Raw genomic sequence first — 11,423 nt, 5'->3', positions numbered from 1 at the left:
GGCTGAAGGCCCTGAAGAGTGACCTGGAGGACTATGAGGTGTTCCGCTCCACCGAAGAGAAGGAGAGCAAGGAGCTCCTGGTGAGCCCCCTCCCCGCAGCGGAAGCCACCCACACCTGGCAGTTGTGTGTGCGGTGGTGGAGCATGTGCAGTGGAACCGCAGAGGTGGATTTAGAAAGATAATTGGGTGCATGTTATAAAAGGCGACCCTATACTTTATCATGTAACGAGGGCTTTTGCAAGCGAAAGGAGGTGCTAAACTAACCCTAGAACAGCTGGCTTTGACTGGAGCTGTGCCAGGGCACCGGGGTGTACAGCCCTGTTAGTATTACACCCCAGGTAGGGCCTTGGAGCCTCCCCCGATGGAATGCCATAATGTTTCTGCGGAGGAACGTGCATATTCAGACTCAGTGAGAGCATAAATACAGCAAATAGCCTCGTGTCAGCCCAGGGCATTTTTCTTGCCACCGGAAGAGTTATGAAAAGACTGTTTTTTCATTTTTAGAGTTCTGAGGTTTTGCAATTAGGCTAAGTGGAAGGGGGCTCACAGGGTCAGAGCGCTGAGGGTGGGAAGTCTGGCGACCAGTCCCTAGGAGCTCCCGCTGCACAGCCCCGGGTGCCCATGACCCCTGGTGGGCGGGAATTATATTTTGTCTTCTTTTCGGTGGAGCAGGAAAGTGAAACGGGCTCCTTTTGATGAGGCGAGCAGCGTGGGTCACGGACTGTCATTTTCTACCTCGAAAATTCAGTTCTTCGCTCGATAAGTCGGTGCTAAAAGAATGGAGGATCTATGGGGAGTCTGTTAGGAGAGGGCCACGCAGTTCTGAAGTTGGGAGCTGGAGGACCCTCCTATCCTCAAGCTGGGGAGGGGTGGTGTGGGGGGAAGACCTGAGTTCAGGCCCTTCCTGACTTCACCTGCACTGGTGCCCCTGCCTCCCTGTGCACCCCAGCCCTCCCTTCTGATCGTTCACTTCCCGCCCCAAGGAAGAGCGTAACCCTCATCTCCAGACTCCCACCCTCTTCTGGAGGCAGGAGTGAGCATGTGGCTCCTCCATCCACGGCACAGAGGCCTCCCACATCGTGGGCAGCGTCCTGTTTCTGGCCCTACCCACCATGACACCGCTTAGCACCTGCCCCTGGGTCCCCTGCCAACCACCCCTCTGGCCCCGTATTCTTTAGAATTACAAAATACTGCCTGCTAATACAGCAGTAGAGGTAGAGGATAGCCCGTGCTGCATGATAACAGAATGAATGCTTTTATCTGAAAGTGCTCTTGCCACTTAGGAGTGCTTCTCAGTGGGGGCAGTTTTGGCCCCCAGGGGATATTTGGCAATGTCTGAAGATATTTTTTAAAAATATATTTTTATTGATTTCAGAGAGGAAGGGAGTGGGAGAGATAGAAACATCCACGATGAGAGAGAATCATTGATCTGCTGCCTCCTGCATGTCCCCCACTGGGGATCGAGTCTGCAACCCAGGCATGTGCCCTTGACCGGCATAAAACCCGGGACCCTTCAGTCCACAGGCCGACAGTCTATCCACTTAGCCACACCAGCCAGGGCTGGAGAATTTTCTTGTTGTCAACCCTGGGGCAGGGGTGCGACTGGCATTTAATGGTAGAGGCCAGGGTGCTGATTAAGCACCCTGCAATGCGCCGGACAGCCCGCTACAACAAAGAACTGTCTGGCCCCGAATGTCAGTAGCGCAGAGGCTGGTAAGCCCTGATTTCGAGTATTTTGGCTAATGTCATCCCACTTGCGTTATTTCCTTGGGAGGCCGGATGATATAGTTGCAAGAAATGCAGGTTCTTGGCTCAGACTCCCTGGGGTGGAGTCCTGGCTCCCCACTTACTGGTGACAGACGTGCTGCTCTGTCTCTCTCCTCGTTTGTACAATGGGGTGAAAGTGCACCCACATCGTTGGGTTGTCAGCGTGGAGTGAGTTTACACCTGTAAAGGACCCCAGGCCCAATGTCCTGAGCGCCCCGGTGGGGTTGGGAGGGGGTGGGAGGGAAGAGCCATGGTCTGAACCCACGTCTCTTGAATTCAAAACCCACTCACGGGCTCCTCTTCCAGCCTTTTAAAAAAATCTTAGTGGTTTCAGAGAGGGAGGGAGAGGGAGAGAGAGATAGAAACATCAATGATGAGAGAGAACCATAGATCGTCTGCCTCCTGCACATCCCACACCGGGGATCCCGCCCGGGCTGGGATTCGCGCCGTGACCTCCTGGTTCATAGGTCCACACTCAACCACTGAGCCACGCTGGCTCCGTTCGGGCTTTTAAAGAAGAGGGACTGTGGCGGCTGAGCTTGTCCTGGAGGGATGGAACCCTCCTCACTTCTCGCTAGTCCTTGTCATGTGCAGCCCCGCGCACATACTCATGTGAAGGATCCAGGGGATCCGTAGCATGAGCCTGTGTCTGAAAACACAGGAGCAAACATCCAGTGGGTCCTGGTAATGGAAGTAACAGAATAGGAAGCCTGCACACAGCAGATTCTCACTTGGGTCAGGTCGGTGTGCTGCCACCTCTGGTCACTGGCATTGATTTTCCTTCTTTTTCTGCAACTTGCAGATTTTGTATTGTGAGCATATGTTACCTTCATAATTGCTAAACAGAAATGGTGCTCTTTAAAGTGAAGCGAAGGCCCTGGCTGGGTGGCTCAGTTGGTTCGAGCATAGTCCCCATACGCCAAGGCTGTGGGTTTGTCCTTGGCAGGGCACATGCAAGAATCAGCCAAGGCTGGCCGGAGAGGCTGAACCAGGAGGGCGTGGTTGGATTCCCCGTCAGGGCGCATGCCTGGGCTGCTGGCTGGATTCCCTGTGAGGGATGTGCAGGACGCAGCAGATCAGTGATTCTCTCATCATTGATGTTTCTGTCTCTCCCTCTCACTTCCTCTCTGAAATCACTAAAAATATGTCTTAAGAAAAAAAAAATCAACCAAAATAAGTGGAACAACAAATCGATGTTTCTCTCTCCCCCTTCTTCTCCCTCTCTAAAGTCAATTTTTTGCCAAAACCGGTTTGGCTCAGTGGATAGAGCGTCAGCCTGCGGACTCAGGGGTCCCAGGTTTGATTCCGGTCAAGGGCATGTACCTGGGTTGCGGGCACATCCCCAGTGGGAGATGTGCAGGAGGCAGCTGATCGATGTTTCTAACTCTCTATCTCTCTCCTTCCTCTCTGTGGAAAATCAATAAAATATATTTAAAAAAAAATAAAGTCAATTTTTAAAAAAAAACTTTAAAATGAAATAAAGTCTGCAAGCCTCCAGCGTGCTTGGGTCTGGGGTGACCCTGTGCATTCCTATAGTGCTTGCTAGAACATTTTGGAACGGTTTGAGGCCTTGCCCTGCTGCATCCGGAGCAAGGTTATAGAAATTTCAGACAATCACATAAATAAATAAATAAATAAAATGAAATAAAGTGAGTGAAAGTTGGAGGGATGATGAATGTTAAAAAACAAAATTCAACTGAGTATATTTTAAAGATCTTATTGGCTTTATTCAGTGGTTGATGAATTGGGCAGCATCTAATCTAGCAGATAGAAAGGAACCCCAAAGAGCTGTATTAGGGGAGAGATTTTATAAGCAGAGGTAGCAAGGACAAGGAATGTCTGCAGGCAAAAAAGCCGGTTTGGTTATTGCAAGGCTACTTTCCCAATCAGGGAGGGCAGGTTATCAACAAAGGCAATTCCTGATCAGCTGGTTTAAGATCCCATTTCTGGCCCTAACTGGTTTGGCTCAGTGGATAGAGCGTCGGCCTGTGGACTGAAAGGTTCCAGGTTTGATTCCGGTCAAGGGCATGTACCCTTGGTTGCGGGCACATCCCCAGTAAGGGGGTGTGCAGGAGGCAGCTGATCGATATTTCTAACTCTATCTCTCTTCCTCTCTATAAAAAAATCTATAAAATATATTTAAAAAAAGAAAAGATTCCATTTCTGGGATAGCCGAAACTGCAATGAAGCCTGTTTAGCGAGGTGGTGCTTAGCATAGCGACTCGATACGGGCCTGTGTTCTTGTATGTGACACATAATAAATGTGTTTGGGGAAGAAAGAGCGCCCGCCATTTAATACTGAGAGTGGCCCGGGAGGCACTCGTTTACCTTCCTTTTCAGACGAGGAAACGGCAGCCTTCAGTAGTTCTTAGGTGAGTTTGGAGTTGCCCTCGGTTTGAGGGAGAGCCCAGGTACAAAGACACGTGGGCACATCTGTGCCGGGGGAAGCGAGAGCGTGTATTGAAGCGGCTGCGCCCTCAGCGGTGGGGTATTTAAATTAGAGGCTGTGCAGGGTGTGCCTGTGTGGGTGAGCCTCTGGCCCCTGAGCAGCGAGGCGGGTGTAACCCTCCTCTGTGGGGTGGCTCAGCGCTCCTGTCCAAATGCCAAGTCTCGATGCTCATGTCCCTCACCTCTGCAACTTCTCTCCCGAGACAGAAGCAGATGGCAGCCGAGCGAGAGAAGGTGGGGGCGGAGTTCCAGGCCCTGCGGGCCTTCCTGGTGGAGCAGGAGGGCCGGCTCCTGGGCCGCCTGGAGGAGCTGTCCCGGGAGGTGACCCAAAAGCAGAACGAGAACCTGGCCCAGCTCGGGGGCGAGATCGCCCAGCTGTCCAAGCTCACCAGCCAGATCCAGGAGACGACCAGCAAGCCCGACCTTGACTTTCTGCAGGTGAGTGGCTCCCCAGGGCCGAGTCCTTTATCCTAAGGCGTTGCCAAGGCAGCGAGAACAGAGTCAGGTCCTGTGAACTTAGCGACTCACACAGTCTGCAGCCAGGGGGGCCTGGAGAGAGGTGCCCTGATGTCCCTGGGGTCAGTCAGGTCTAAAGGGATGTGATAAAACTGTCCTCCCCGTGAGGAACAAGAATATGTCTTACATCATGTTCCAGCAGGCGCACACTGAGACAAGTCCCAGGAAACAACACCTGCACTAGTGTGATGCACTTAGATGTTTTCTATCCTATTTCATTAGAAAAATAGTCACAATCTCGTCCTACTTACCTGGCAGGGGAGATACCGTGGTCACGAGGGCGGTTTTCCCAGAGCGAGGCTTGTCCGTTGCCCTGTGGATGTGCTGACCCCTGCGATTTCCCCACATGTGGGAAACGGGTCTGCATAATTTGCAGTAGGGAGGACTGCATTCGCGCTCTCCCCTGAAAAAAATAAAAATAAATAGTGACAGTCTACGAAATAAACTTCACAAGACACAAATGGATCAAAAACAGTCACTTATAAGACACTGGTCTGAAGGAGCAGTCGCTGCGTAAAGGCTCTGACTTGTCTTGGTGGCGTGAGAGCAGAGGCCACGCTGGGCCCAGCACTTGGCTCCAGGGAGGATTCTGTAGTGACGGAGCATTTCAGAGCTGTGCATGGGGTCAGGGGACCCACCATGTTGACGAGATGCCCAGCTCCAGGCACAGTGGGGGAGCCCTTGGCACCTGGTGTCATGGTGGGTGTGGTAGCCCTGCTTATTGCCTCTTCCTCTGGACACAGGGCAGGGCCAGTTTTATTTTTTCAGAGGTGAATGGAGGTTACCTGATGTTGATTTTGTTTTCTTTCATCTTTCTTTCCAGGAATTTAAAAACACACTGAGCAGGTGAGTGGACCTAATGGTTCCTCGGGCCCCTCTTAGCCGGTTCTTTCCTACCGCGTAGCCTCTTTATCCCCCACCCCCAGCCCCTCACCTCCCACGGCCCCACCGCCTTATCTGGTACCTTCTGAGGCAGGAGTTGCTGTGCCGGGTGTGGGTGTGGGCATGAGACCAGGCTCGCCTTTTCCTGCGTCTCCCCGCCCAGGGGGCCTCGCCGTCCTAATGGTGGGAGTGGGACAGTGTTCGTGGGCCTTCCTCCTCGTCCTGCAGGTGCAGCAACGTGCCGGCCCCCAAGCCAAGCACAGTCTCTTCTGAGATGAAGAATAAAGTCTGGAACGTTTCCCTCAAGACCTTTGTCTTAAAGGGGCTGCTCAAGAAGTTCAAAGGTAGGCCCAGGTGTGGGGCTGGGCCATGAGGTGCCAGGGGCAGGGGTGTGGTTTTGGAGGTTTGGGGCCCAGAGACGTGCCTTTCCCGAAGCTGTGTGAGCACAGCAGCACTGGGGTATGTGGTGATGAACTTACTCAGGCCCCCTCGGCGCAGAGCTCCCCCCGGGGACCCACAGGATAGAGGGGCATTGGGGGCGGACGAGGATGGGGAAGGAGATCCCAGCTCTGACCAGCTCCGGGCAAAAGAGGGGAAGCTGGACAGGACAAGCCAGAATCCTGCCTCTCCCGCACCTGCGCTGGCCCGGTGCCTCGGGCCTGCCTGGGAGCAAGTGAGCCAGCGGGGCCATCCGTGTCAGGAGGTGCAGTCACTGTCGTTGTCAGACAATCTCCGTGTCATTCACGCTCACCTGCTTGGTTTCTCCTCAGAGGACCTTCGTGGAGAGCTGGAGAAAGAGGAGAAAGGTACGGTAGCCGTGGGGATGGCGTGAGTGCCTGTTACTGCCTCATGGGGAATTCACTCCCTGCAGGCGACTGTCTCTCTGGGCTCTGCGTGCGGGTGGTTCCCTCTGCCCGCCCACCGCCCACCTCCGTGCCTGCCATCTACTCCCCTTCCCTGACCATACCTCACAGCGCCCACTCCCGCAGGCCACGGGGGGCCTGTAGGCTTGTGGCCCGGAGCAGGAGTGCCCTGCCCCTCAGGATGCTTAGGTTGGGGAAGGCTTGTCAGTCACCTACACAAGCCCCTCTCTCCCCTGTCCCCACTCCCAAACTTACTGAGGCCTCTTCTGGGGACCGGAGTTGTGTGCAGGGGTGAGGGGAAGCAGGAAGAAACGGAGGACAAGGGAGGTGGTTCTTACTCCTGCGGAATTCTGGGTGAGTGGGACCCAGCCCCACAGGGAGGGGAGTGGGGGGCCAAGCCAGACTTTGCCTGGAAAGAATCTAAACCAGGCGAGTCAGACTGTGCCCCTCCTGTGCACAGAGCCCTGCACAGGCCCCTCTCACTCAGCAAAGGCTGCAGTTCTCCAGGCACCCTCGGGCCGCCCTGCACGGGCTCCCCGGGGGCATCCTGTTCCCCGAGGGCACACACTTCCCTGGGCTGGGCCCTGTTGCACCAGACGGCCGCCTGCCTGGTGTCTTCACCTTCTCTGTGTCTTCGCCTAAATGTACCTTTTCAGTGAGGCCGTCCTTGGCCCCTCTAGTTGAGATCACAGCTGCTGTCCTGATCCCTCTTCTATATTTTTAAAATTATTTATTGTCTCTCCTCCCCTCTTCCAACAAAGGAAGCTGCAGGAGGGCTGGGATTCCCAGGGCCTGCTCATAGGAGGCCTGGAACACTGAAAAGTGTGCATATTTGAGCTTTTTCTTTTCTTTCATACACACACACACACACACACACACACATATGTATATATTTCAGAGAGGAAGGGAGAGGGAGAGATACAAACATCAATGATGAGAGAGGATCATTGATCAGCTGCCTTCTGCACACCTCACACCCTCACACTGGGGATCGAGCTCTCAACCCTGGGCATGTGCCCTGACCGGGAATCGAACTGTGACCTCCTGGTTCATAGGTCGATGCTTAGCCACTGAGCCATGCCGGCCAGGCTCTAGCTTTTTCTTATGGAAAATTTCAAACATATGCTCAAGTAGAGAGATAAGCGTAACAAATATTACATGCTCATCATACACCCTCAGCAATTACCACTGACACCCCTGCTTATTTCTTCCTACTGGACTATTTTGAAGCAAATCACAGATAATATCATTTCCATAAATATTTCAGTATTTGACCTCTAAAGAGAGACTTTTTTAAAAAATATATTTTATTGATTTTTTTACAGAGAGGAAGGGAGAGGGATAGAGAGTCAGAAACATCGATGAGAGAGAAACATCGATCAGCCGCCTCCTGCACACCTCCCACTGGGGATGTGCCCACAACCAAGGTACATGCCCTTGGCAGGAATCGAACCTGGGACCCTCAAGTCCACAGGCTGATGCTCCATCCACTGAGCCAAACCGGTCAGGGCGTGGAGAGACTTTTTAAAAAATATATATTTTATTGATTTTTTACAGAGAAGAAGGAGAGGGATAGAGAGTTAGAAACATCGATCAGCTGCCTCCTGCACACCTCCTACTGGGGATGTGCCCACAACCAAGGTACATGCCCTTGACTGGAATCGAACCTGGGACCCTCTATCCACTGAGCCAAACTGGTTAGGGCTCTAAGGAGAGACTTTTAAAAATACATATATGTTTATATTGATTTGAGAGAGAGAGGAAGGTGGGGGGGCAGGGGAGAGAAACATTTCCATCGGCTGCCTCCTGTACAGGCCTGCAACCTGGGCATGTGCCCTGATCGGAGACCTCTTGGTGCATGGGATGCTCAACCAACTGAGTCACAGCGGCCAGGGCTAAAGAGATAAAAAACAACCGAAAAACCATCATCATAATTAGAAAAGTTGATGGTTCTTTCCAGTATCTAAGTTGTACAGTTTGATTTCAGATGTACTTGTTGGGGGCGAGGGTAGGGGTAGGGTGTGGGGGTGGGCAGGAATGGGGCAGGGGCTGTGCAAGGGGCCTGCAGGGGCCATCTCTCCCTGATTCCCCCACTGCAGTGGAGCTGACCTTGGACCCGGACTCGGCCAACCCCCGCCTCATCCTCTCGCTGGATCTTAAGAGCGTGCGCCTCGGACAGCGGGCCCAGGACCTGCCCAACCACCCGCGTCGCTTTGATACCAACACGCGAGTCCTGGCGTCCTGCGGCTTCTCCTCCGGGCGGCACCACTGGGAGGTGGAGGTGGGCTCCCAGGACGGCTGGGCCTTCGGAGTGGCCCGTGAGAGTGTGCGCCGCAAGGGCCTCACGCCCTTCACGCCCGAGGAGGGCGTCTGGGCGCTGCAGCTCAACGGTGGGCAGTACTGGGCCGTGACCAGCCCTGAGCGGACACCCCTCAGCTGCGGCCACCTGTCCCGCGTGCGGGTGGCGCTGGACCTGGAGGTGGGGGCCGTGTCCTTCTACGCTGTGGAGGACATGCGCCACCTCTACACCTTCCGTGTCAACTTCCAGGAGCGTGTGTTCCCCCTTTTCTCCATCTGCTCCACAGGCACCTACCTGCGCATCTGGCCTTGAGAGACACTGCCCGGCCCCCCAGAGGGAGGGGGCCAGTCCGGGGTGCAGCCTTCTCCTGGCTGCCCCTGGGAAAGGACGGAAGCTCCAGCCGGGCTTCCTGCTCACGTTGGGTCTGCCCTTCACCCTTCCTGCCCCCGGCTGCCTTAGGCTTCAGGAGACCAAGCAGCAGAGGCAGGAAGGCCTTGGCCCCCGGGTCCTGTCCCCTTCCTGGCATGTGGCTTTGGTTCCAGCTGCTCAGGGGGTGAGGACAGGAGCCCAGCTGTCGACAGGGCTGCTTCCTGTCCAGGGCTCACTGCTCGGACTCAGCAGCGCCTCTGGCTCCCTGGAGCAGCACCAAGCCCTGGGCCTGTGTCGGCCTCAGTTGCAAGGGGCATATTTGGGGCCAGGCCGGCCAGGTTCATGATCACTTCTGTTTTGCCTTCTTGTCAGCTGCCAGCTGCCTTCAGGGACCCGAGTCCAGCTGGCTAACCAAACCGTCTACTCAGGGAGGAGCACTGTGCTCTCAGCTCAGAGGACAGTCTGGGCCAGAACTGGAAGCAGAGGGAAAAGCCCCAGACGACACTATGTAGGCATGGCTACCCTCTGACACCCAGAAACTGATGATCCTCAGCCACAGTGATGGCCACGTGTTCTCACAGATGCCTAAACCCCTCTCAAGTGCCAAAGTGCAGTCTCCCTGGGTAAGGAGACAGAAGGTTCTGGAATTCTGAAATACCGGAGAGCACTTAGAGTTTTACAGGTGCCGCTAGCACCAGCATGGAAGTGCAGAGCAGAAGCATGCCCCTGGCAGATTCTTTCTGGAACTTGCCGAACGTGTGCCACCAGCAGAAGACCCTGGTGGCTGTAAGGCTGGGCTTCTGGGAGGGTGGTGGGGGGCTGTTCCTTGCGTAGTGCTCCCCAGGAATGGAACTAGAGATGGAAATACAGACTATGAGTTCGTTTCTACAGTGGCTTAGCTCATTCTTGACTTACCCTGCCCGAGTGCAAGAGCACACGTGTGAGCAAGGATTTCTGCCAGATGAGGTGAGCGTGTATGCGGTGTGAGAAATGTGCGCGGGTGTTTATATCGGATTGCAGGACAGCGGGGCGTGTGGGTCTTGGAGAGGGTATGTATGAACACGTGCATAGGGTGTAGGTGTTGAAACTGACCGAGGTCAGTCAGGTCAGACCCTATTATTGACTTCTGGTTAAATATCAGCCACCCCGTATGTAGTTGATGGCCACAGGTTTCCAACCCCACCAGATCCCCGGCTGGATGGAAGCCAGTTGCTGACCTAGTTCTGCCTACCCAGGTGGTTCAGGCAGATGCAGGGACGGCCGTCAAGTAGCTGGTCTGCAGGTGTTGTGGAGCTCCTGGACTCTGTCCCTTGAGATGCTTCAAGCACACTGTGTGCAGGTCCTTGTTAGGGCAGGCATGACCCTGTGGTTTGAGGGGCCGACCCAGTGCTCACAGCAACAGGCAGTCAGAATCCAGTGACCCACAGGCAGGCACGGGACAGATGAAGAGTCTAGCCCACAGCAGCATTCCAGAAGGTGAATCCGATGCCCTCTTCATACACAGAGTGCAGCTCTAGAACACTAGCCAACCAGCGTATTTGAATATCACTGATTTCCACCACGGAAACCTGTGGCTTTTGAACTGAGTGTCGCAATTACCCTTTATGTCATCTAGCAACTATGCCGAAGTATTGTAACACAGGTTGCAGGTCACAGGAGATGGGGTGACTGGTGGAGGCCCTGTAGGGCCAGGACTGGGGGCTGCAGGGGTGGCTGTCTGTGTGTATCCTCAGCTTTTGTGTTTGTGTGTCTATCAGAGTTTATAGAATAACTGCATAGATTTCTATGCATCTGAAGAGATGTTAACAGTTACACATAATAATGCACGTGGAGGGCGCGAGAGATGTTCTCTCGGTCACCAGGGCAGCGGGTGGCTTTGGAAGTCACGGTGCTGGCGAGAAAGTGTGTGTGCATTTTTCTCTTCCATCTTTTGGGCATCCTAAGATCTCAGATTTCTGAGCCTCTGAGAGCAGTGACTGGCCTAACTTGGGCTCTTCTGACCCCAACTCTTAGTCCCAGGTCCTTGCGAGCTCAGAGCTGTGAGGACCTAGGTCCTTGCCACCAGACTCACACAGCTCTTCACGGACTGGAGGTCACCTGGGGCCTGCTTTTGGCCTGGCCGTCCAGTGACCTCAGTCATCTGGCCTTGCAGGGCATAGGGCAGGTTGGACAACCAGGCCAACGTGCACCATCTACCTGCAGCCACCACTTCCTGGCCATTGCCCGGCGAGGCTCCTGTCCCTGACCTGGGCTCTCACCCTCCCCTGCCCTCAGCTCCG

At 54.3% G+C, this 11,423-nt stretch overlaps 1 protein-coding gene and 2 non-coding genes across 3 annotated transcripts in view; all 3 read left to right on the top strand.

Annotated features, from left to right (window-relative positions):
- Positions 1 to 10,034, top strand: part of LOC102441697 (E3 ubiquitin-protein ligase TRIM7) — a 22,277-nt gene extending 12,243 nt beyond the window's left edge. Inside the window, 6 exon segments of the mRNA XM_014447853.2 lie at positions 1 to 80; positions 4,423 to 4,653; positions 5,555 to 5,577; positions 5,842 to 5,957; positions 6,384 to 6,419; positions 8,576 to 10,034. Coding sequence (XP_014303339.2) covers positions 1 to 80; positions 4,423 to 4,653; positions 5,555 to 5,577; positions 5,842 to 5,957; positions 6,384 to 6,419; positions 8,576 to 9,087 — 998 coding nt within the window. The 3' untranslated portion in view covers positions 9,088 to 10,034.
- LOC111823845 lies at positions 3,252 to 3,383 on the top strand. The gene has a single exon (XR_002826964.1). It is a non-coding gene; the product is annotated as a small nucleolar RNA SNORA9 (small nucleolar RNA).
- Positions 4,975 to 5,137, top strand: LOC111823843. Its single transcript, XR_002826962.1, has one exon. It is a non-coding gene; the product is annotated as a U1 spliceosomal RNA (small nuclear RNA).
- Positions 10,035 to 11,423: the final 1,389 nt, after the last annotated feature.

Source organism: Myotis lucifugus, unplaced genomic scaffold, assembly GCF_000147115.1.
Source record: "Myotis lucifugus unplaced genomic scaffold, Myoluc2.0 scaffold_723, whole genome shotgun sequence".
Classification (NCBI taxonomy): domain Eukaryota; kingdom Metazoa; phylum Chordata; class Mammalia; order Chiroptera; family Vespertilionidae; genus Myotis; species Myotis lucifugus.
The sequence above is the reverse complement of the archived record's forward strand: the minus strand, read 5'-3'. Positions and strand labels throughout refer to the sequence as shown.